At 41.4% G+C, this 24,576-nt stretch overlaps 1 protein-coding gene across 2 annotated transcripts in view; it reads right to left on the bottom strand.

Annotated features, from left to right (window-relative positions):
• The window catches only part of TBXAS1 (thromboxane A synthase 1), a 304,882-nt gene that overhangs the window by 93,983 nt on the left and 186,323 nt on the right, over positions 1 to 24,576 (bottom strand). For both annotated transcript variants that reach the window (XM_077828280.1, XM_077828289.1), the window contains exon 9: positions 4,123 to 4,437. In XM_077828280.1, coding sequence (XP_077684406.1) covers positions 4,123 to 4,437 — 315 coding nt within the window. The remainder of the gene's footprint in view (positions 1 to 4,122; positions 4,438 to 24,576) is intronic.

The following is a 24,576-nucleotide window of genomic DNA, read 5'->3' as shown; positions in this document are numbered from 1 at the left end:
TCCCATTACGCGTATGACTGCATATTGAACCAACCATTTATTATGCTGTTAAACCACCCAGTTAATCTGTGTGCCGACCATTCCCATCTCCTTCTTTATATTCGACTCTGCCATTAAAGCCCTAGTGACAGAGCTTTCTCCAAATACCACAAAAGATAGAGCTATCGTGAAAATAAATTTGTAATAGGAACAAAAGTCAAGCATTACTCCTTTGAACCTAACAATAATAGAAGCTCAGAGAACACAGAAAGACAGAAGTGAATCACACACTGTGTCACAATGCCTACATCTACTTACAATTATGTAGAAAAATATAATGCATTTGTGTATGTAGATGTGTATGTGTGAGGAGAGAGAGAGAGTATATGTACACACACACACTCTTACTTGTATATATTTCATTGGATCCTTTTGGATGTCACTTATTTTCTTAGACTGTTAGTTCCTTGGGAGGGCACAGACTATATTTTCTTATGTGTTAATAGAATATCTAGCACAAATAGATTGTAATCCTGAAGTGCTCTGACTGCAACATAAACCAATAAATCATACCCACTGTAGGCCAAAGGGTGCCCTCAGTCACAACTTTGCAACTCCCTAGTGTCATCAATGAAGTAAAATGGTTCTGAGGGCAGAATTTTCCCCTTGTACCTGAGTGAAAGGAGTAAGATGCTCCACTTGGAGTGCAACAGTAGTAATAATAATCTAGAATTATAAACCGAGTCTTATAATTAGAACATAAGATGCCAGTGGCCTCTCACTGGAGTAGCTCAGCTCATATGCATGAAATGCGTGATTTTGCTGAGGAGAAAGCCTTATGGATCAGGTTGATGAATGTTTGTATTTCACTGCTATCACTTATATATACAGCCTTACAGCAAAGGAATCTTTCAAAAACTTGGGAAGGTACTGCTTAGAGGTAGAATTGCCACTCAAAGAATGTTTTGCATACAGGAAAGATGGAGGCAAATTTTCAAAGTATTCTGAGACTGGCCTTTACTTTTGCACAACCAGAGCTGGGTAAAATTGGTAAATTTTAATCATGTACATTTTTGCATATTCTAAAACTTGGATTTGCATATAAATAAGCTGCTCAGACATCTAATTACTCAATTTGCATGCACAAATGGTGCAAAGGTGAGTTTTGGGGTGCATAAGAAGTAAGCAACCCAAAATTGCATGACCAAAGATTTGAGCATGCAAATTCATCAGCTGAAATGAAGAAGGCTGTATCTAGTGTTATTTTTGTCCCACCAAAGTCCTGACTCATTAAAAAGCTCATGAAAAACAATGACGAAGACAAATACAGACACTAGATACTGCACACTATCTTATTAACAACTAGAGCAGAGAATTCAAGAGATCAAAATTTCTGGCGCACTGTGTTTCCATTGACTGTAGCCAAGGAAAAGTGGACTTTGGACTTGGCTTTGCAGGTACTGGAAGTGAAGAAGGTATCGATATAAAATGTTTGTTTTTAAAATAAACAGGTATTTGTAATTTTTAAGTCTATACATAGATTCTCTTACCAATTTGGGATGAATTCAACTTATTAATATTTTAACAAAAGCTTTGAAGATCATTATTGAGGACAAAAATTTTGCTTATGAAAATTCAGAAAATAAAAATCTGCCATAACACTGACAAAACAAAACTATAGGTGTGGGGAGGGAAGAAAACTTAAACTGTATAATTTTAGTGTCTGGCCACATTTGGGGGCTGGGGGACATTGTACAATATTCTGCAAATTTTAAGTGTTCATTGAGAAAAAAGAGTTTGGGGCCAGATCTTCATCTGGTGTAAACTGGAGCAGTTCCAATGGAACCACATCAATTTACATCAGCTGAGAATCTGCCTCTTTCTAGCTATCTTTTTTGGCTGCAAAAATTTATGCTGTAAACAGCTGCTGCTGCCCTGTAAACTCATTTGTCAGACAAATGTCTCTGGACAAACAACAAAATCAGCAAAGGTGGGACATTACTCCCATCAAAACGTTACTGGGCCCATATCACTGCTAAAATTATTAAGCACACAGGCAGTTTCTCTCTCATCTTCTTAAAAGAAAAGAAAAGAAAAGAAAAGAAAAGAAAAGAAAAGAAAAGAAAAGAAAAGAAAAGAAAAGAAAAGAAAACCAAGGTTATGGCATGCAAACAACTATATTAAGGTGTAGCGGGGTGGTCACCCGCTCCGGGCCTGAAATGGTTACAGCCAGCCCTGGGAGAGGGCAGGGGTGGTGAGCCAAAGGCTAGGCTGATGGGGAAGGCAGCCTCAGCTGGGGCCATGCCCCAGTCAGGCCACAGCTGGCCCTATAAAAGACTATGAGCCAGGAGCTCAGGCAGTCTCTCTCTAGCTGTGGAGTGAGACGGGCCTGGCTGCTTGGGAGCTGAGTAAGGAACCTAGAGTGGAGCAGGGCTAGGGAAGGCTAGAGGAGCTGGGGGAGCTCCAGCCTGGAAACCCCGCAGGCTGCAGGCCTTGTTAAAGGCTGGGAATGGTACTGGGGTTGCAGAGGTGCAGCCCAGGGTAGGCAGAGGCATCAGGTCCAACCCCCCCTTTGCCAATGATGAATGGCTTGTACACTGCAGTCTGCCCCAGTGAGTGGGGGCTAGATGGTGACTGGCAGTAGCCATAGACTGAGGTGAGGTGGGGATAGAGGGTTGAGGGTTCCCCTGGGTGGGGAGACCCAGAGAGAGGTGTACTGCCAGGGGGCAGCACCCAAGATAAAGGGGCACTGGGGTCCGTGAGGGAAACGGGGGCCTGAGGCAAGTGGGACACTGGCCTGCAGAGGGCACTCCGGAGGCCAGAGAGCTAATTCCCAGGACGACTAGCGGGAGGGGTCGTGCTGGTGCGTCCCACCTTGCTACACAAGGTTTCACAGTTAAAACCACACACGCACAAAAAAAAAAAAAAAAGAATCAGGAACTTCTGATTCTGGCCCAGTAGCAACTTTCACTCATCCACACTGGATATATTTGGTGTGATAGAATGGGATATGTCTGTGTCACATTCTGAACATTTTATATTGTAATTTCATTTTGTGTCAGGACCTACATCCATTTTGTTATGTGCTGAACACATGTCTAATCTCACCCAAGGCAAGGTTATTGAAATGCATTCCAGATAGCTGCCCTGTCCAGGAAAAGTATTTGACACTGCTGAAGGATCATCACTGAGAAGCAGTCACAGAGCGATCGGGAGCCATCCACTTTGATTGTCTCTCAACTACTGGTCCAAACTCATGGAACAATGGATTTTCTACATAGGGGCACCAGCGCAGCCGGTAGGTCTGCAGTTCCTCAGCCAGGGCACATGGCAAAAGGAAAGAGTCTATATTTACGAAGAGCTGCTGCTTTGAAGTACAGGGGTGCACCACTGCTACATGTAAGCCAGATGTGAAGGAGAGAGAGAAAGCAGGAGGGAATACGCCCAGCATGAATGCTGACAAACTTTGATTCACAAATGGGGTAACATGAGACTGGGTGGAGGGTACGCCTCAAGCCTGTTTCTTGTTTTCAAAGATCTATAATTCACTAATGTTTTCTAGAGTAAAATGACTGTGGTTAAGAAATTCCTAGGCTAAGCCTGTGCTCCTTGCTTGCCTGAGGTCTCAGCCTGATAGTGCACCATAGGGATTCAGAGCTAGAAACAGTGAGTGGACGCTACCTAGTCCCAGTGGGTTTAGAAGCATGTAGGACCCAGTGGTTGGGTTCAGTCGCAACAGTCTGGCATCCATGTCATGTGTTTCAGGCCAGGTGGTGACATTTAACATTTTGTTTTTATTTTTCTTGTTAAATAAGTAACTGAATATAACTAAAACCCAGGAAATGCATACAGGACTGGGGCCGACAAAACTACCACCTGCATTAGAGGCTACAGTGGGAGGATACATTCACAGTGGATTAATAAAGAGAACATGGTTCATTTAAATGTTACTCTTGGGATCTTAATTTTTGCCCTCCCTGACTTTTTTATTTTAATGGTGCAATATTCATGTTGCATTAATGTAGCTTTGTGCATGTAATTTACATTTTTAATATCTGCCTCATGTGTCCAGGTCCATATTTCAAGGCAGGCACTCTGCTCACACTACTTATGTTATGCAAAGAAGTCAATGAATCTACTCACATGTTTTCCAGAGAACTCATCTATTTCCTGCAGCAGTTTCTCCTGGCACTCTGGGTTGGTGGCTAATAAGTAGGTGGCGAAGGAGAGGGCATTGGTGGTGGTCTCATACCCACCAATGAGGAAGATGAAGGCTTGGCCTACAATCTCATCCTCAGACAATGTCTTCTGAACCTTTTTAGGCAGGCCCTTGTCAGCAGGAGGCTTATGGTCCTGAATGGAAACATCAGCTTGGTTGACTATGTCAAAGTGCTCCACACCAATGCAGTTAGTAGAGCTGCGAGCATCGAGTATCAACTGGAGGAAGTCTCTGCGCCTCTGTGAAATGCAAGATAAAAACATACGCTCAGAATGAATCAAAATAATAAACTATGCACATGTGTTCAAAATGATTGTGCGTGACCACGTCAGACACATTGCAAGGACCTAATTTCCAGAGGGTGGGTATTTAGCACTTTCTGGTCGTACCTATAATGGCATGTCCCAGCCGACGCACACCGGCACAGCTGTATTGCCAGTGCGTGTGCATGTGGGGGGTAGGGACGGGGGGATGGAGGCATACTCTCTGCCCATTCCCCACCTATCTACTCTGAGAAGGGAGTAAGCAGGCATGTTGTTCCACTTATTCACATATGCCCAAACCTAAGGTCCAGATAGCCACGCTAGGCATGTACAGGGGAGTTAGCTTATGCAGCCACTCAAGAGCACACGAAGCCACAATCTAGGTCTCAGGGCAGATCTATCCACAGTTTTTGTATCAATTTAACTATGCTGGTTGTGCAGCCCTCTAGGGTGGACTCCATTTTATTGGTATAAAAGTGCTTATATTAGTATAACTTTGGTAATAAGTTGCACCACTATAAGCATCTCTCTACGATATAGTTACATCAGAACAAAACATGTATGTATGTCTTGTTCATGCAAAATGCTTGTTGAACCATCCTCCTTTTACTAAAGCTACTTGCTTATGTCAGTTTGAGCCAGAAAAATGCCACAGGAACAGAACTATGCGCAAGAGCAGGTTGACTCCAAGCCAGTTTGGACAGTTTGGATTGACTTTTGAGAGCAGGATATAATACTGCTGTGCTGAATCTAAGCCATGAGGCCAGGAGATTCATTTGTCAATTCCTCAAATACCAACATAATGTATCATAGCACAGAAAGATCCCAGGGGTGACTGCAGTGCCAGGATCTGACATGCTGCAGCTTGAAAAGGAAAAGCAGGGATCAAGTGTTTCTTCAAAAGGATTAAATCAGCATTTATTTATTAATTAAAGAATAAACAAAAATATTTTGAATTATTTTCTTGCATCAGATGATACAGATAAAGAAGAAGCCAGAGAAAGGACAGGCTAGTGAGATAAGGGTAAGGAAGGAGCAATTAATTATATATATCAACAGACTTAATCAGATAATATTTTTACATGACATGGGAACAAGAAGCAGCGAGAGCCAAGAGGAGAAATATTTTATATCCTGTGCTCTAGCTCTGCTGCCAGCAAACTGCAGAGAGAAACTGAAATTCAGAGCGTTTGGGTAAGGCAAGGGGTTAGCACGGAACCGTTCTAAGTTCTCCTGTGAATCTCACTCCATCAAATGAAAGCTTGTAATTACACATGTGAATTTGGTGCCCCTGAAAGCAAGAGGCTGGATTATAAAGGCCAGTGCCAGTTATGGTATACACAAGAGCTGTGCGTACTGGCCGAGCTGATCTGCATTACACCCAGTGCCCTGCATGCATGGATTTCCCAGGGTGATGAAGCATGCAAAGCCATATTACTGTATATTGCACTCAGAAATGTGTCCCATCATTTACAACACCATCCTATGCCTAAATTTAGAAATGTGTTCCGCAGTCAAAATGAATGTACTGCTAGCAAAAAGCCTCTCATGTCTAACACATGAAGAAATAAAAGAGCTGTGACTGTATTGTAACTGTTACTGGGTAATATACCTTCTTTCCCAGCTGTCCCTGTGAACCAAAGAATCAATATTTCTGCATACTTTAACTCTTTATGGCTAAAGACTGCATTTAACTGCCCTAGGAAGACTTCATTCACGTGAAAAGAAAAGGAGTACTTGTGGCACCTTAGAGACTAACCAATTTATTTGAGCATAAGCTTTCGCGAGCTACAGCTCACTTCGCGGCTGCTACTCTGAAACCGTTCATTCACGTGCTCATTCAACATTTGTTCTGGTAGTCAATGCATTGTGCAATAAACAGTCCAGTTCTTGGTCCTGGTCTACACTTGAAATTTTTTCCTATATACCTATTTCAATTAGGTGTGTGATACTGGTAAATGCCCTACCGTGTATGCAGTTGTACCTGTATAAAGGTGATTTACACCAGTATAGTTAATTCCCTTTCTTGCACAGGAATAGCTAGTTATATGGTATAAATCACCTTTATACCAATATAACTATGTCAACATTAGAGGGGTTGTACTGCTGTGACTCTACCAGTAAATTTAAAGTGGTACAATTTTTCTAGTGTAGACAAGCCCTTAGTTTGAACCAGAGATAGGCAAATATGGTCAAAGATATATTTGTGTGTAGTTTTGCAAAGCAACCCACTGGCTCCTGTTGCCTAGGAATTGTACTTACTTGTGAAGTCTGGACCTCAAATTTAGATTGTAAGTTCTTTGGGGCAGAAATTGTCCCTTACAATATGCTTGCCCACCATTTAGCCATATGAGGCCCTGATCTTGTTTGAGGCCTCTAGGCACTGCCAGAATAGTTGAAGTAATAATAATCATAATAAATAATAGAACAGGGTGAGCAAAGTTCAGTTCACAAGAACATTCGTGCAAAACAAAATGAATTCTAGCACAAGTTAAATATTCACTAGTGTATTGTACTAAAACACTGCCATCACAATTTTGACCTTTTTGCATATAATATGGAAAAGAGACACATCTTCCTGTTTATGAACTGTAGGTCATCCAATCAGAGAGGAGAAGCAAATAACTTCTAACTTATTTATACCATGTGATTGGCCCCGTAGCGCACAGGGACTATTAAAAGCCACCGGTTAGTGAACAATCCATAAAAAACTTAAGTTTATTTGCACACACTATTTGAATAAATGTGAAGAATGAATAACACTGAAAAATCACAACTTGTTCATCGATAATTCACAAAGAGAATAAAGCGGTACATTTTAACAAATCCTCCGCAGTACACAGTTCATCCAGCTCTTCTTTACACATCAATACAGAATGCAACATTAACAATCATCAGCCCAGCAAGAGAAAAGAGATTTCAATTTGGCAGGCTGGTTATTACCTATCACAGTGAGACATGCTTTTTTTTCTGGGATCACAAAGGTAGTAAAATCATCCTTCCCCAAAAAGCACAGTATGGTGACTGGGAAAAAACATTGGCATAGAAACAAAAAAAGTTGGATTATTTGTCAGTTGCTGGAGGTGAGAAGAGGGAGTCTCTCAGGTACATTCACAGGAAAGAAAATGCACATTTTTCAGTTTGACAACAGATCTGATATTGGTAGCATCACCACATGAAAACATTCTCTGGGCATCATATTTAGCTGCTGGCTTACTCTTCCCAATGGGAAGTTTCTTTGATTTTCCTGACAGGCAGCAGAAGCTAACAGAACCTTCTATATTATATTCAATCTTTCTTAGTTACGTTATTCCTGAGTAAGAGGGAGCTGCAATTGCCAGCAGCAAAACAAAGTCACGTCAATGAGATGGACTTCCATTTTTTATTTTTTTCCACACAAGGAAGCATCTATCATTAAACCAATGAAAGCTTCAGATTTAGTTACTGCTTCAAAGACTATAATTTGGATGTGGTTTGCAGGAGAGTAAATGTTCAACTTTGTGGATGACATAGTTACCCCCTTTGAAATATATACTAGGACAAGTCCTGCTTTCAGTCTCTCAGAGAAAGATACTTTATTATATGCTTCCTGACACCACTGATCTGGGCCATATCATCCCTCTCATTAGTCTCCTTAAACATCACCTGGCCATGCAGAAAAATCACTCTGCATGGAACTAACCAGCTTTGTGCTACAGATGTGTAGCAGAAGAACAGATGGGTCCTGTTCTGGGGAAGGCACATCCAGCAGTATTTATCATTCTTTCTTCAGTACTCACTTTTAAGCTTCACAGCTGTCAAAAGAACATAGAAGTCTGTCCCTTGTGCATGCAATGCATCCTAATTCTTCTCCTCACAAGAATCAAGGGTCTTGGGCAGGGTCTCAAGCTCACTCAGCCTTGAACTGGGAAACTGCACTTTTGCATAACTTTTAAGTTAAGCCTATAGAACGACCTTTTAACTACTGAACCCTGGCTTTTGGGACCCAAATGGACCTCTTGGGTTACAGTTTTAGAAGGTGAAAGGGAAAGCTCACAGACAGCGCTATCAGAAACATTTCCCGTGGAATCTTCATTCAGAAGGATGCTTTCAACTGCAAGGATTTCTACAATTTTTTTCTCACACCTGTAATTCAATTTGGGTTTCAGGTTTGAATGAACTAAATAATACCAAAGCAAATTACACATGAAACCGGCAGCCAGGCTGGAAAATATAATTGGTGAAACTCTCCCAAGCTCCTCTCATCAAAGCTCTTGCCAACCCAAGCTCCACACACTCATGATGCCAAAATGAAATGCCACTAACAATAGACTGCACCAGACCTTCACAGTATGATCATACCTCCTCTTTCCTGCATGCTTTGATTGGCAGTGAAATAACAAAATAGGTTGACAGTAAAATCTCATTAGGATTCAAAATTAACCCACTCATAAAATGAAGCAGTTTACACCTCTTTCAGGCTTTCTGCAGACTCAGACACACATAACTATATTAGTCTGCATCCAGTTCACATTTTGAAAGCTAAATTTGGAACCTTGAGGGCCAGCATCTTGGGGCCAGACCTTTGTCTGGAATAGCTTCACTGGTATCAGTAAAGAAGCGGAGAATAAAACTCTTGATTTTTTTTTTAATTGAAAGCTTTACTGTGGAGCACAAAATGAAGCCCTCAAGGAAGAGTATCTGTCAAATTAAAACAGGATGGTCAAATCCAACTTCTGATTAAAAACACTAAGTTTCACATCAAAAACATGCAAACTCCACCCCTCTGGGAAAAAAAATCCATCACCCCAATAAATCAGAGATTCTCTTCTTTCTATATGTTTTAAACCAGAGATTGGAATTAATTGGGATGCTTGAGTTGACAGGTCCTAGATTTGCCCATCTAGGGGTTAAGGCAGGGCACTCTCAGCGGAGGGCTCCCAACTCTGGAATTTAGTCCCCCTCTCAGTCCAAAAGAACCAGAGTTTGTTGAACTTCAAGTCAATTGCAAAGTTTATCTTTTAACACAGGCCATCCTTAAAGGTATTGTTTGAGGGTGGTAGGGAAACTAGTTTGTTTGCATTCACTAACACTGGCTGGATGGCTTATTGTGGTGTTTTTATTGTAAACAAGTTGAGAGATTGATGATAGGCACATCTTATAAAGGAATAAAGCTCCTACTTTTATGAGGTTTTTAATGCAAAAGGATACATATCGGCCCAGGTTTATTTGAAAGATTCAAGAACATTTTGTCAAACCTGGTCTGAGCATAGTGTTTGTCATGAAACTACAGAGCAGGGAAGTTTTGTGTTATTTTGCACTTGGTTCAGATAATTTCATACAGCTCAAAATAAAAAGAGTTTAGTCAATTTCCCTGGCTCCAGAAATGTCATACTGATTATGCTCATTGTACTTAGAGAGTGGTCAAACTAACTATGAATGTCCTTGTTTGTGGAGGGAGAATCCAGACTGATTCCCTTTTCTCTACAGAAAACAGATGCATCATTATGATAACTTGATCAGGATGTTACATTACCCTGAAGTCACAGCTACAGAACACACTGGAAGAAACAGTTAGTGAACAGACAAGACTGTCAAATTCTTGGAGTCACCTGCAGACTTAGAGTCAGAGATGGAATCTCCTTTGCAAGGATGATGACTCTTGCCTTTTTACAAATAAATAAATCAAGTATTAAGCTAATGCCTAATGCCTACTAAGATGCTATTTCATTGGCTGGATTAACCACCCATAAACAACTAGAGAGAGGAGCTATGTTATAGTAGATAGCATTTACCCCATTGTGAGCAAGGACACTTGGGTTCTATTCCAATCTCTGTCTTTGAACTACAATTAGCTTCCGTTCCCCCACTGTAAAAGGGGTATAATAATATACAATATATATTTACAGGGTATTGTGACGCTTAAGTTAACTGAGATTTATAAAAACACTTAAAAAACCTCACATGAAGGGGGAGAGAGAGAGATACATTAGATGGAGTTTAAGGCCATAATGGATCATTAGATCATCTAGTCTGACCTCCTGCATATCACAGACCATGGAATTTCACACAGTTATCCCTGTACTGAGCCCAACAACTTGTGTTTGACTACAGCATAACTTGGGTTTTTAACATCCTATATAGACACACAGAGAGAGAATATACTATTTCCGTGCATCTGGCCATGGAGTCACCCAATAACAGGAAAATCAGGCTGTTGAAAAATACGAAGCAATTTCCCTCTGCTGGGTTCCACTTAAAGACAAAAGAACGGTTCAGAGGGAAGGCGACAGAGAAGAGTGCTCAGGTTTCCCCTCTTCACCTTCTGAAGAACTCTGGATGGATGGGGATCTCTCTTTCCATACAGAGAAATTAAAATACACCTTGTGGTCCACATTGTAAAAGTCCAATGTTTGAAGTTGGGGAAGGAGGGGAGGGGACAGGGAAGGGAAATGGTGCTACTATACTCCCAAGACTCACTCACCATGTCCAATCCCAGAAAGTTCCTCACTTGGTTAACGATCCAGAGATTATTTAGCTGCTCACTTATCGAGCACAGCAGTGAAGCAAAATAAAATATAGAAACATCAGTACAGTATACAGGCAAGTGCCAGCCTGTATTAGAGGTATTAAGAGTCTACAGAGAAAATCATGTCATTCCCAAGATCTTCCACACAGTTCAGAGATGAAAATAAATTTGAATTTTAGATTCAGTTGCTAATGAATGAAGACAATTTAGAGAGTTATTTCAAGCTGAGACAAGTTTAAAACAGGTCCTTCTAGTTCTTCCAGGATGAGCTGTTGCGTATGAACCACAAAGCTCCTAGTTACAGGCTTGTTTGAGGCAACACGTAGAATAAAGAAACAGGACAATTCTAGCTACTGAATTCTGCTCAATACCATGTTTTTTTATTTCTCAATGAAGCTGCTCCACAGTTTTCTAAAGTGTAACCTTAGGTTTAAATTTCTTGACTTTGAGACTTTTTTTTTTTAAAACTGCAACATTCTTTATTTCTCTGCACCACCATCACCACTTAAGTTCTTGATACATATTTACAACCATAATGCACTTAAGCAAGGTTATTTTTTCTGGAAGTCATAAAATGCTCATACTTGCTGTCTGGGCAATTCCAAGAACAGCTCATGCTACAGTTTATGATCTATGGCATCAGGTGGACATCCCAAAAGAGCACTTTATAATTCCAGAAAGGGACAAGCAGGGGAATCCATATAAAAACAGTATAATGGGGAGTAACAAAATATCACAATAGAACTCCCTGTGAATAAATTAGCTACACCCAGGGCTCATCTACACACTACGGCAAAGCACGCCAGAGGGGTGTGATTTGTAAAGCACTCTAACATGTTGGACTCTAACTGCACCCTGTAAACTCTGCTGGCACACTCTAAAAGGTCCTTACTTGGTGTAAACAGTCTACTTGGAGCTTGTCTACACTGTGTCGTCTACATTAACGCTAACTAGACAACTTTTAGAGCTAGTGTTCTACAAATCACACCCCTCTAATGCACTTTGCCAGCACAGTGTAGACAAAACTGAAGTAGCTTACAGTTGGCTAAAGCCACTGTGCTAATCCCTTCTGCAGTTACACAAAGTATTCACTTACGAGAAGGATATTTTTACTTCTTTGGATACACTAACTGCCAGCTAAATACACAGGGAAGGGGAAGAAATAATTTTTAAAGAAGAGATGGTGTCTTATCTTTTGTAACAGTGCCACTTTGAATATATGTTGATAAGTACATGGGTACTGTGGAATAGATAACACCTCTTTTTTGCATCATTAGCTATATATGCGCCAATAGAGATGGCTCTAATGTGTATCCAAAGCTGTAATTCACTCTTGAGGCTTTTTTGTTATCATAAAACCAAGAAAGTGACAGCAGTTTGAGCAGTTTATGAACAGTAGCAAATCCCCAAAAAGGAATTCAGTCACACATTTTCTCTTTGAATACTGAACTGAACAGGAAGGATGTACTGGATGGCTAGGAGGACTGGTAACAGAACATGAAACCTCCCATCTCCAGGTCATCAGATGAAACTCAGCCTGGTAACCAAAAGTCTTCTACTTTCTGACAGCTGGTTGGTGGTTTATCAGTGCTGAGCTGGTGGTCCCAATCCAAAGCATAATGAAGTGATGTAAACATCACAATTCCTTTCCCAACACACACAATTAAGACCATTATTGGCAGCGTCAGAAGACAGGCCAAGAATGCAATGAGGAGAGAGACTATGCTACTCTCCCACATCAACCATTATTCTCTCCAAGTCAGGAATGAGGCACATTGGCTGTAACTGATGTGTCAGGGCAGGGACCACCTCTCTGTTCTGTGTTTGTACAATGCTCTGATCCCTGACTAAATCCCCTGGGCACTACCATAATAAAAATAATAAATAACAGTAAGAATAATTTTGGGGAAAGCTTGAGCTGTTGTTGCCCATACCCCGTCTGTGTATAAAGGGCCTTATCTGGTTTCCGTTGACTTCAGTCAGCTTTCAGAAACCCCCACCCAAATCAACATACAGTACCAAACACATACTGTATTAGTAGGTATAAGATGTCTCCCCTCCCGCCCCCCCCCCCACACACATACACACTAGTATTCTGAAGTTTATTTTGCCTCCCAAATCATTATCTGACATTCTTCCCCTCCTTTTCTCACAGCGTTGTATGTGTGCGCGGGAAGGACGTTGGTATCCGAAGCAGAATCACTGACTGACATGCCAGTTACCGAACACAAGACTAATGATTTGGGTTGCTGTTGCAAGAGCTCAATGCCCCATTTTTTCTCCTTGAGAGATTATAATGGTATTAGCTTAGACTGAATAGTTCTATTTACAGTGTTGGCCTGACATTCAACACCAATGTACATGAATGTACTGTAAGTACTTACTGCCTTGAGGATTGTGAGAGCCACCCCAACATTGCTTTTATTCACCCTTTTTAAAAATGCCTTACAAGTGCCTCAGTCTCCTTTTACTCTCCTCCACATGCTTAGCACACCCTCCCCAAACCTGTCTGCCAATCCACCTCCATTGCCTAGTGGAGCCACCTACATACATGCCATACTGGGTTACCATGTGATTGTACTACTGGCACCCTTTCTCCTTGGTCTAAGACCCTCTTGTGTCACATTGAGATCATGCACACTTTGGGGCAGGGAAGATGGCATTACTTGGGTATGTGAGATGCCTAACTCATTTTGGGGGTGCTCAAAATTAATAATTGTCAAGTATTACAGCTATTGTCATTATTTATATTAATAATAAAAAGCATAGTTATACCATTTATTATTATAATTATTGCTATATGTTAATAAATAATAACAACTGGTATTACTATTTCTTCTTTGAACAACCATGTCTCTTCAGCTGAGGCTCTGTCATGCTACTGGGCTAGTCACCAAACAGGCCTTAGCTCTAAGTTAGGACTTATTCCACATTTTCAGGTCACATTAAACTAACCTCTAACTAAAACACATTAGTAGCTTGCGGGGGGGGGGGGGGAGGGTGAGGGGAGGTATATATGCACAAGGGAGGTAGCTGTTGCCAGGGTTGGGATGGTGGGTAAAACTGGTATTGGGAGGGAAAGATACATTGAACATGCACAGGATAACCAATGATGAATTGTGTTGTTATCTGAAGTTTCCTGAACGTTCAGTTCAGTTATGGTTTTTATCCAGTAGAGGACTCCTTAGTAGCAATAAGCATTCTCCCTTTTCCATTAGAGAGTTTCAATCTGACTTACTAGTATTTACACATCCTTTATATTGCAAACACAGGCATTTTGCACACACTGATAAACACATACAAAAATTATGCATGTGTGAGTTGAGAGAGAGAGAGAGAGAGAGAGAGAGAGAGAGAGAGAGACACACACACACACACACACACACACACACACACAGAAAGAAAAATAAGAGGACTTTGTGTATCTTGCTATGCCCTTTCCACAAAACACAAGAATGCATGAAGAATGGTAGTCTGACATCTCTATTATCTGGAATGTTCTCAAAACTCAAGTCTTCAACTCGACAGCAGAAATACACCAACACTTGAGTTGAAAGTATACAGAATACAAATTGCCTGCCTCCTCAACAATACCTTAATATGTCCTACTTCTTGCAGAGACCCTGACTGATCAATACTCACGAGTTATAGCCAGCATTCTTTAACATACCAATTAAAAATATTTTTCTGAAAAATCATATTGTATGGTAACTATTGACTTGCCAGCCCAGGAGGACTCTACGCATTCCATATACACATTTATACAATGTGCAAATTAAGCATTCTAATGAGTAATACTATAATTCATGTGGTGAGCAGATCTGGGCATTCTTTTGCTATTCAACAACTTTTATTTTCCAGAACAAAATGTAATGACATGTTTCAACTTTGTTAATTATTATTCTGTCAACTGTGTAAATGCAAATGATATATGTCTAATATATGTAATTCCTCCTAACTAGAGCAGTGGTTCTCAGCCTTTTTGTACTGGGATCCTCCCTCTCATCTAGCTAGGATCAAGCCAGGACCTTCTCCCCATTCAGCAGTATTTAAAGGGCAGTGTGGTCGTGACCCCCTGACATCTGTTTGTAATCCCCCTTGAGATTGCAACAACCATGGTGAAAATGGAAGAAAACAGCATATGCAGCAAATGTATTAAATGTTTCTCTAAGAAACTGGACCATAACTGTTTAAATTCCAGCTGCTTAAACTCTGACAGGACCCTATCAAATCAAGCAGATCTGTCAACCCCGTATACCCTTCTGTAACATCTAAAGTTCTCAAAGTTCCTACTGCAATATAAAACTTTTAGATATTGTTTGTTTTGAAAAGAAAAATGGCCTGAGTTTTACGACAGTTAAATCTTTCAGACCCCTAATGTTAATAAATTTGGATCCATAATACCGACTGTGCTCACAATCAGATTAATTCTCACTGATATTTTCATCACATTTCAAAGTTTAATACTGCAAATAAAAGCTTTTTAAAAATTCATTTGAAAAATAGCATTTTAAACCAATCAATACTTTGTTTAATCAATACTAAAATCATGCTTAGGTCAGATCCTGGCAAGTTCTACAGCCCTTTTGCAGCACCCTGGTGGCACAAAAGAGCCATGAAGCTGGCACGACTGGTTCACAGAGGATTCCTCCGGCATACGGAATGTACTGAGGATGTGGCCAAGAGAAAAGTAACAGAGTGCTACTGTGCTCTGGTGAGCCCTCACCTGGCCCTTTTGGGGACCAAAACCACCTGTCATACTGTAAAGCAGTATGATTTCTCTAAATTGTGCTGGGAGCAGTATTGACCCCCTAACTGATCCTAAGATCAGAGGAGCACAAAGGCAGTATTAAAACCACTGTTGTTTCCCTCCCCCTTCAGGACCTGCACCAAGCACAGCTTGGCCAGACTCGAGGATCAGCACCCCTTGTATGCAGAGTTTCACTCTAAGTTTTTTTTTAAACAGCCGAGTTATAAACCATTCCACAACCCCCAGTCACCAACGGCGGATTGTAACTGAAACACTGACAACAGCTTTTGCTATAGAACAGTTTTAATAGGCCATTGTAGTATTCATTAAGTTGTTAATAATGGATTGTGGCACAAACCAATTTATCAAGGTTCCATTGTAATTAAAATCACTGAATATTTGGGCAATCACAAAACACCGACCTAGCCCTATGTGCTTCTGAAATTTTACATTTTGATATGAATTCTGACTCTCTCTCCCTGGAGACCAGCAAAGAGTGGGTTGTAGTTGATAGATTTTTAATTGCCATTACATGACTAAAAGGTGTATATTTCAGTTAAAATAAAAAACGGGACACTCAGCAATCCTCCTTGTCCCTTTATTATTCAATGGAAGGTTTTGCTTTTTAATGCTTTTAAACATAGCTGCGTTATTATTGTTAAAAGGATTGCTGAAGAAGGCGTACTATGAAGAAAGTAGCTACAAACAAGATTTCACAGAATCTGGTGTCACCAGGTTCATAGTCAGAGTCCACATAAAAGTTGATAGTTTTGCCACTGACATCAGTGGAGCCAGGATTTCACTCACAGATATTAAGGCCAGAAGGGACCATTATGATTATCCAGTCCAATGGGTCCCCATTTTTTTTTTTTTTACTAAAGCAACTGCATTTTCTCTTTCCTGGGGACTCCCCATTACCCCACCTCCCCATGCTATCAAAAAATCTTTTTGCCTAGGTTTTTGGTAACCATAAAATTTTGATAACCATTTCTGTAAATTGAAATAAAATTTATAAAAAAGCAGCTAAACTTTTTGACATTGTCAACAACTGCGGGTGAAAAAAAGGCAATTTTTTGATCAAGGAACAAAAAAAGTTTTTGTTTGAAAAATTTCCAGTGGCTCTGGATTTAAAATAACCCATATCCTTTGGTACTGATTGGGAAAGTGGAGCCAGCACTGAGGTCGCAAAATGCACAAAACCTACAAGTGGAAGTGTGTAAGCTCTTTTCCAGGGAGCTCCTCTCCTCCCAGCATTGCTGAAGGTATCTGCTTTCCCCTTTAATACAAAAAGAAAAGGAGTACTTGTGGCACCTTAGAGACTAACCAATTTATTTGAGCATAAGCTTTCGTGAGCTACAGCTCACTTCATTGGATGCATACTGTGGAAAGTGTAGAAGATCTTTTTATATACACACAAAGCATGAAAAAATACCTCCTCCCACCCCACTCTCCTGCTGCTAATAGCTTATCTAAAGTGATCACTCTCCTTATAATGTGTATGATAATCAAGTTGGGCCATTTCCAGCACAGTGTGTGGGGTGGGGGGGTGAGAAAACCTGGATTTGTGCTGGAAATGGCCCAACTTGATTATCATACACATTATAAGGAGAGTGATCACTTTAGATAAGCTATTAGCAGCAGGAGAGTGGGGTGGGAGGAGGTATTTTTTCATGCTTTCTGTGTATATAAAAAGATCTTCATCGGATGCATACTGTGGAAAGTGTAGAAGTGAGCTGTAGCTCACAAAAGCTTATGCTCAAATAAATTGGTTAGTCTCTAAGGTGCCACAAGTACTCCTTTTCTTTTTGCGAATACAGACTAACATGGCTGTTACTCTGAACCCTTTAATACAGAGGCAGTCAGAAGCCTTCATTGACAATTTGCTAAGGGTGAGTACAAAAAAATAGCATAAGCAGGTAGAGACAAAATCAGGGAGGACAAGGCACAAAATGAGTTACACATAGCAAGGGACATAAAGGTAATAATAAGAAGTTCTATAAATATATTTGGAGCAAGTGAAAGACATAGGAAAATGTACGTCTGCTATTTAGTGGGAAATGAGAGCTAATAATGGATGATATCAAGAAGGCTGAGGTGTTTAATAGCTAGTTTGCTTCAATCTTCTCTAAAAAAGTTAGTTGTGACCAGGTACTTAACATGATTAATATTAACAATGCGGGGGAAGGAATAGAAGCCAAAATAGGGGAAAATCAGATTAAAGAATATTTAGATTAATTTGATGTATTCAAATTGGTAGGGCCTGATGAAATTCATCCTGGGGTACTTAAGGAACTAACTGAAGCAATCTCGGAATCTTTGTTAATTATCTTCAAGAATTCATGGAGAATGGAGGAGATCCCACAGGACTGGAGAAGGGCAAACATAGTACTATCTTTAAAAATGGGAACAAAGAAGACACCGGGAATTATAATCCAGTCACCCTAACTTCAATGCCTAGAAAGATACTGGAACAAGTAAGCACCTAGAAGATAACAAGGTAATAAGTAATAGCCAACATGAATTTGTCAAGAACAAATCACACCAAACCAATCTAATTTCCTTCTTTGTCAGATTTACTGGCCTAGTGGTTGGAGGGAAGCAGTATTCATGATATATCTTGATTGTAGTAAGGCTTTTGACACAATCACACATGACATTCTCATAAGCAACCTAGGGAAATGTGGTCTAGATGAAATTGCTAGGAGGTGGGTGCACAACTGGTTGAAAGAGCACACTAAAAGAGTACTTATCAATGGTTCGCTGTCAAACTGGGCGGATATAGCTAGTGGGGTCTAATAGGGGTCCATCACTATTCCATACTTGCATTAATGACTTGAATAATGGAGAGGAGAGTAAACTTATAACATTTACAAATGACACTAAGCCGGGAAGCGCAAACACTTCGGAGGACAGGATTAGAATTCAAAACGACCTTGACAAATTGGAGAACTGGTCTGAAATCAACAAGATGAAATTAAATAAAGACAAGTGGAAAGCATGACACTTAGGAAGGAAAAATCAAATGCACAACTACAAAAAGGGGAATAAATGGTTAGGCAGTACTACTGCTGAAAGGGATCTAGGGGGTTATCATGGATCACAAATTGAATACGAGTCGTCAGTGTGATGCAGTTGTGAAAAGGGCTATTATTCCGGTGTGTATTAACAGGAGTGCCATATGTAAGACATGGGAGCTTAATCCACAGCAAAAGAGATTTAGGTTAGATATTAGCAAAAACCTTCAAATTATAAAGGTAGTTAAGTTCTGGAATAGAATTCCAAGGGAGGTTGTGGAATCTCTGTTATTGGCGGTTTTCAAGAACAGGTTAGACAAATACCTGTCTGGGATGATTTGGGTTTACTTGGTCCTGCCTCAGCCTAGGGTGATGAACTAGATAAGTGTTTCTCAATGACCAGTCCGTGGACTGGCGCTGGTCCCTGAGAACTCTCTGACACAGTTTAGGAAGGCAGCAAGCCGGTACCTGGTTTCAAAAAGATTGAGAAACACTGTACTAGATGACCTCTGGAAGTCCCTTCTAGCCCTACATTTCTGTTATTGTAATGCCTCCTGCCACTGTTGCTGGTGAGGCATCTTTCCAAACCAAGCCCTAATGTACCACAAACTGGTAAAGCTACAATATAGACTTCTGTTTTCACCAAGGCTGAAGACAAGATGTCCTCTGATGTAGCCACATTCAATTCCATTGTAACTTGGACTTTTGGATGAGCTTCAGTCCACTCTGCATGGACATTTACAATGTCATGGCACTTTCCATAAGATAGAGGTCTGCTCAGGTTGGGAGGGGGACACTCAAAAACTGAGGCTTCTCAAAAAACTATGGAAAATCTGGCATCTTAGTGTTGTTTCAGTCCTTCCGCCTGCCCATGCAAATACACACATGCTAACTAAGTATGTGAGCAATCCTACAGAGCGCAATGGTGAGAGTATACATACCTAATAGCAAACAACCCGAATAACTGTTTGCGGCCAGTGGGTAGCTGAGCAGAGATCATTTTTCTGTGAGCACAGTCCTCATGAAAAATGATGGACTGGCAGCAGTGGAGATAGAAGCCTTCTGCCCTCAGGACAGATTTGGTGGCAATGCAAACTTCTCCTGACTGCTCCAGCAATGTGCCTCTAGGGCACAGTGGGTGGGTGAGAAAGTAGCTCATTCTCCACACGTATTTTATCCTGGATTTCTTATGAGACCACCATCTAGTATCAATCATGGAAGTATTTTTCATTGTATCTCAGTACTTGGATCTGGTCTGACACCACCAAACTCATTTCTCACACACCAACAATCAACCCTCATCTGGTTACAATTTTGGTCACTACTGACCTAAGGCTGGATTCAAAGCTGTCCTCTCTGAAATCTCCAGCAATTATGGAAATTGACGAAGTCTTCCAAAAACCATGAGGACTTCACTAAAAGTTAAAAAAGAACGTTGCATATGCTAAAGTAAGCACTACTGGCTTGATTCTGAGAGATACTGAGCACCTGTAACTGCCAGTAATATTGAATGTGATCTTTTGTGCCATCGGATGCATCCTCTGTAGGGGCATTATATATTGCTCATGCATGAGGATCAATCTGATAATCTAAAACGTCTTTATCATCTTCAAGAGGAAAGATGGTCTTGTTGTTCAGGCAGTCGATGGATATACAGGTTCAATTCCCAGACCTGGCACACACTTCCTGTGTAACTTTGAGCAAGTCACTTAACTTTTCTATGTCCCAGCTCTTCAGCTGAAAAATAGGGATAATTATATTTCCCTACACCATAGGCATGTTGCAAGGATAATTCATGAATGATGATGACGTGCTCAGATACTATGGTATGGGGACCATGTAAGTAGATAGAACTGTTATGATCCTATATGTTTAAAAAGCAAAAAAGTCAGCCAATAATTCATCAATAAACGTGGATTATCTATTATTTCCTTGTAATAAGTTTGCCTAGTGTACACCATCCCCCCATCTAATATAAACAAGTTCATAGGTGTCTAATCCTTCCATCTGCTATCTCCTAAGAACAATATTTACTTTTTAACATCTGCACTGCATTTTCCACAGTTCACACAGATATGGCTCCTGGAATGTACACAGAATTTAGCAAATTTTTAACTAAGTTTTCTTAGTAACCATATAGTTTTCCCCTGACAAGGATGGGATCAGACTTTTTCAGTAGGATTTCCTCTGCTCAACTAATTTCAAGCAGCTCTTGAAGCAAATAGTTCATTAGGTCATAAAAAAGAAAAGCTCATGGGAATTGGTGCAGGAGGGCAAGAAGAAATGAATGTGTGCACAGTAATTAGATTTTCAGATGGTCCCTCTCCCCCAGTGCACATGCGCAACCCCCCCCCCCCCCCCAAACACACACATACACCCACACATCTTATCCTTAGTAAACCATTCAGTGGAGCTCTGTGTATTGTTCTCTAAGAATCAGTGTTCCAGAGATTAAAGATGTAATCAGGTCATGATTTCCACAGAAATATATTAAAAGATGCCTGTTTTCTTACAGTGCATTATTATACTTTTAAGGCACTGAAAACTGACATAGAGAGCAATATACTCCTCTGCAAGCTTTTAAACATTTAGTGCCAATTTTCCTCAAAATTCAGTTCTCAATGCCACAGGTTTCACCTGATCTCTCTCTGCTGTTCTGTGGTTGGGGGTGAAAAGTGTGGATCTCCACACTTGGGAATTCCCCCTGCTTGAAGGAATCCTTGGGTGGCAGAGACACAGCATAGCCAACTGCGGAGCTGTCTCCTACGCAGCACCTAGCGTAAGGTGTGTTGCATTTGGGTGCGGGGGGACGGGGAATGGACTTGGTTGCAGCATCATTGTACCCTGGCAATTCCCGGATGATGACTAGCCCCTTGTGGGATAGAGCTAGCACAGTGCGCAGCCATAGGGCTGCTCTAACTTATAGTAAGGGCCACACCATCCCTATTACTGACAGCTGAAAATGGCTTCTGGGGCACCTCATCCTGGAGACTGCCATCCTCCTTTTATACCCAGAACATGTACAGCATAAGTAGAAGTTGTATAAGCTTCCACTATACTTCGATACATCTCCACCCTGGCCTTCAGTTATGGACAATGCATTCAGCATACCTAGTAAGTCCTGGGCCCTCAGCCAGATTGAGACTCAACCACCCAACAAGGGTGCTAAGAAACAAATTCCGGTGATGATTTTGTTACCTGTTCATTAGGACCTGGATTGAGAAGACCACAAGACCCATCAGACAGTAATGATGTTTGGTCACTATCTACCAGGCATGGATTTGACAACCATGAATTATTAATTTTACATTAAACTATGCTGCTAGAAAAGTAGGAGACATTTGGAGAAATGGTAAGAGATGTGCATGGCTCTCATGGACGACTTCAATCATCCTGATATCTGCTGGGAGAGCAATACAGCGGTGCACAGACAATCCAGGAAGTTTTTGGAAACTGTAGGGGACAATTTCCTGGTGCAAGTGCTGGAGGAACCAACTAGGGGCGGAGCTCTTCTTGACCTGCTGCTCACAAACTGGGAAGAATTAGTAGGGGAAGCAAAAGTGGATGGGAACCTGGGAGGCAGTGACCATGAGATGGTCGAGTTCAGGATCCTGACACAAGGAAGAAAGGAAAGCAGCAGAATACTGACCCTGGACTTCAGAAAAGCAGACTTTGACTCCCTCAGGGAACTGATGGGCAGGATCCCCAGGGAGAATAACATGAGGGGGAAAGGAGTCCAGGAGAGCTGGCTGTATTTTAAAGAATCCTTATTGTGGTTACAGGGACAAACCATCCCGATGCGTAGAAAGAACAGCAAATATGGCAGGCGACCAGCTTGGCTTAACAGTGAAATCCTTGCTGATCTTAAACACAAAAAAGAGGCTTACAAGAAGTGGAAGATTGGACAAATGCCCAGGGATGAGTATATAAATATTGCTCGGGCATGTAGGAATGAAATCAGGAAGGCTAAATCACACATGGAGTTGCAGCTAGCAAGGGATGTTAAGAGTAACAAGAAGGGTTTCTTCAGGTATGTTGGCAACAAGAAGAAAGCCAAGGAAAGTGTGGGTCCCTTACTGGATGATGGAGGCAACCTATTGACAGAGGTTGTGGAAAAAGCTAACGTAATCAATGCTTTTTTTGCCTCTGTCTTCACGAACAAGGTCAGCTCCCAGACTACTGCACTGGGCAGCACAGCATGGGGAGGAGGTGGCCAGCCCTCTGTGAAGGAAGAAGTGGTTTGGGACTATTTAGAAAAACTGGACGTGCACAAGTCCATGGGGCCGGATGCGTTGCATCCGAGAGTGCTAAAGGAATTGGCGGATGTGATTGCAGAGCCATTGGTCATTATCTTTGAAAACTCATGGTGATCCGGGGAAGTCCCGGATGACTGGAAAAAGGCTAATGTAGTGCCAATCTTTAAAAAAGGGAAGAAGGAGGATCCTGGGAACTACAGGCTAGTCAGTCTCACCTCAGTCCCCGGAAAAATAATGGAGCATGTCCTCAAGGAATCAATTCTGAAGCACTCAGAGGAGAGGAAAGTGATCAGGAACAGTCAGCATGGATTCACCAATGGAAAGTCATGCCTTACTAACCTAATTGCCTTCTATGATGAGATAACTAGTTCTGTGGATGAAGGGAAAGCAGTGGACGTGTTATTCCTCGACTTTAGCAAAGCTTTTGACACGGTCTCCCACAGCATTCTTGTCAGCAAGTTAAAGAAGTATGGGCTGGATGGATGCACTATAAGGTGGGTAGAAAGTTGGCTAGATTGTCGGGCTCAACGGGTAGTGATCAATGGATCCATGTTTAGCTGGCAGCCGGTATCTAGCGGAGTGCCCCAAGGGTCGGTCCTGGGGCCGGTTTTGTTCAATATCTTCATTAATAATCTGGAGGATGGTGTGGATTGCACCCTCAGCAAGTTTGCGGATGACACTAAACTGGGAGGAGTGGTAGATACGCTGGAGGGTAGGGATAGGATACAGAGGGACCTAGACAAATTGGAGGATTGGGCCAAAAGAAATCTTATGAAGTTCAACAAGGACAAGTGCAGAGTCCTGCACTTAGGAAGGAAGAATCCCATGCACCGCTACAGACTAGGGACCGAATGGCTAGGCAGCAGTTCTGCAGAGAAGGACCTAGCGGTGACAGTGGACGAGAAGCTGGATATCAGTCAACAGTGTGCCCTTGTTGCCAAGAAGGCCAATGGCATTTTGGGGTGCATAAGTAGGGGCATTGCCAGCAGATCGAGGGACGTGATCGTTCCCCTCTATTCAACATTGGTGAGGCCTCATCTGGAGTACTGTGTCCAGTTTTGGGCTCCACGCTACAAGAAGGATGTGGAGAAATTGGAGAGAGTCCAGCGAAGGGCAACAAAAATGATTAGGGGTCTGGAACACATGACTTATGAGGAGAGGCTGAGGGAACGGGGATTGTTTAGGAACTGGGAAAAGAAGAATGATGGGGGATTTGATAGCTGCTTTTAACTACCTGAAAGGTGTATCCAAAGAGGATGGATCCAGACTATTCTCAGTGATAGCAGATGACAGGACAAGGAGTAATGGTCTCAAGTTGCAGTGGGGGAGATTTAGGTTGGATATTAGGAAAAACTTTTTCACTAGGAGGGTGGTGAAACACTGGAATGCGTTACCTAGAGAGGTGGTGGAATCCCTTTCCTTAGAAGTTTTTAAGGTCAGGCTTGACAAAGCCCTGGCTGGGATGATTTAGTTGGGATTGGTCCTGCTCTGGGGAGGGGGTTGGACTAGATGACCTCCAGAGGTCCCTTCCAACTCTGATATTCTATGATTCTATGATTTTAGAAATTCATTTCTTCTGACAGGTTT

The sequence above is a fragment of the Eretmochelys imbricata genome, chromosome 1 (genome assembly GCF_965152235.1).
Source record: "Eretmochelys imbricata isolate rEreImb1 chromosome 1, rEreImb1.hap1, whole genome shotgun sequence".
Lineage (NCBI taxonomy): Eukaryota > Metazoa > Chordata > Testudines > Cheloniidae > Eretmochelys > Eretmochelys imbricata.
Note: the sequence above shows the minus strand (reverse complement) of the source record. Positions and strands in the feature narration are given on the sequence as shown.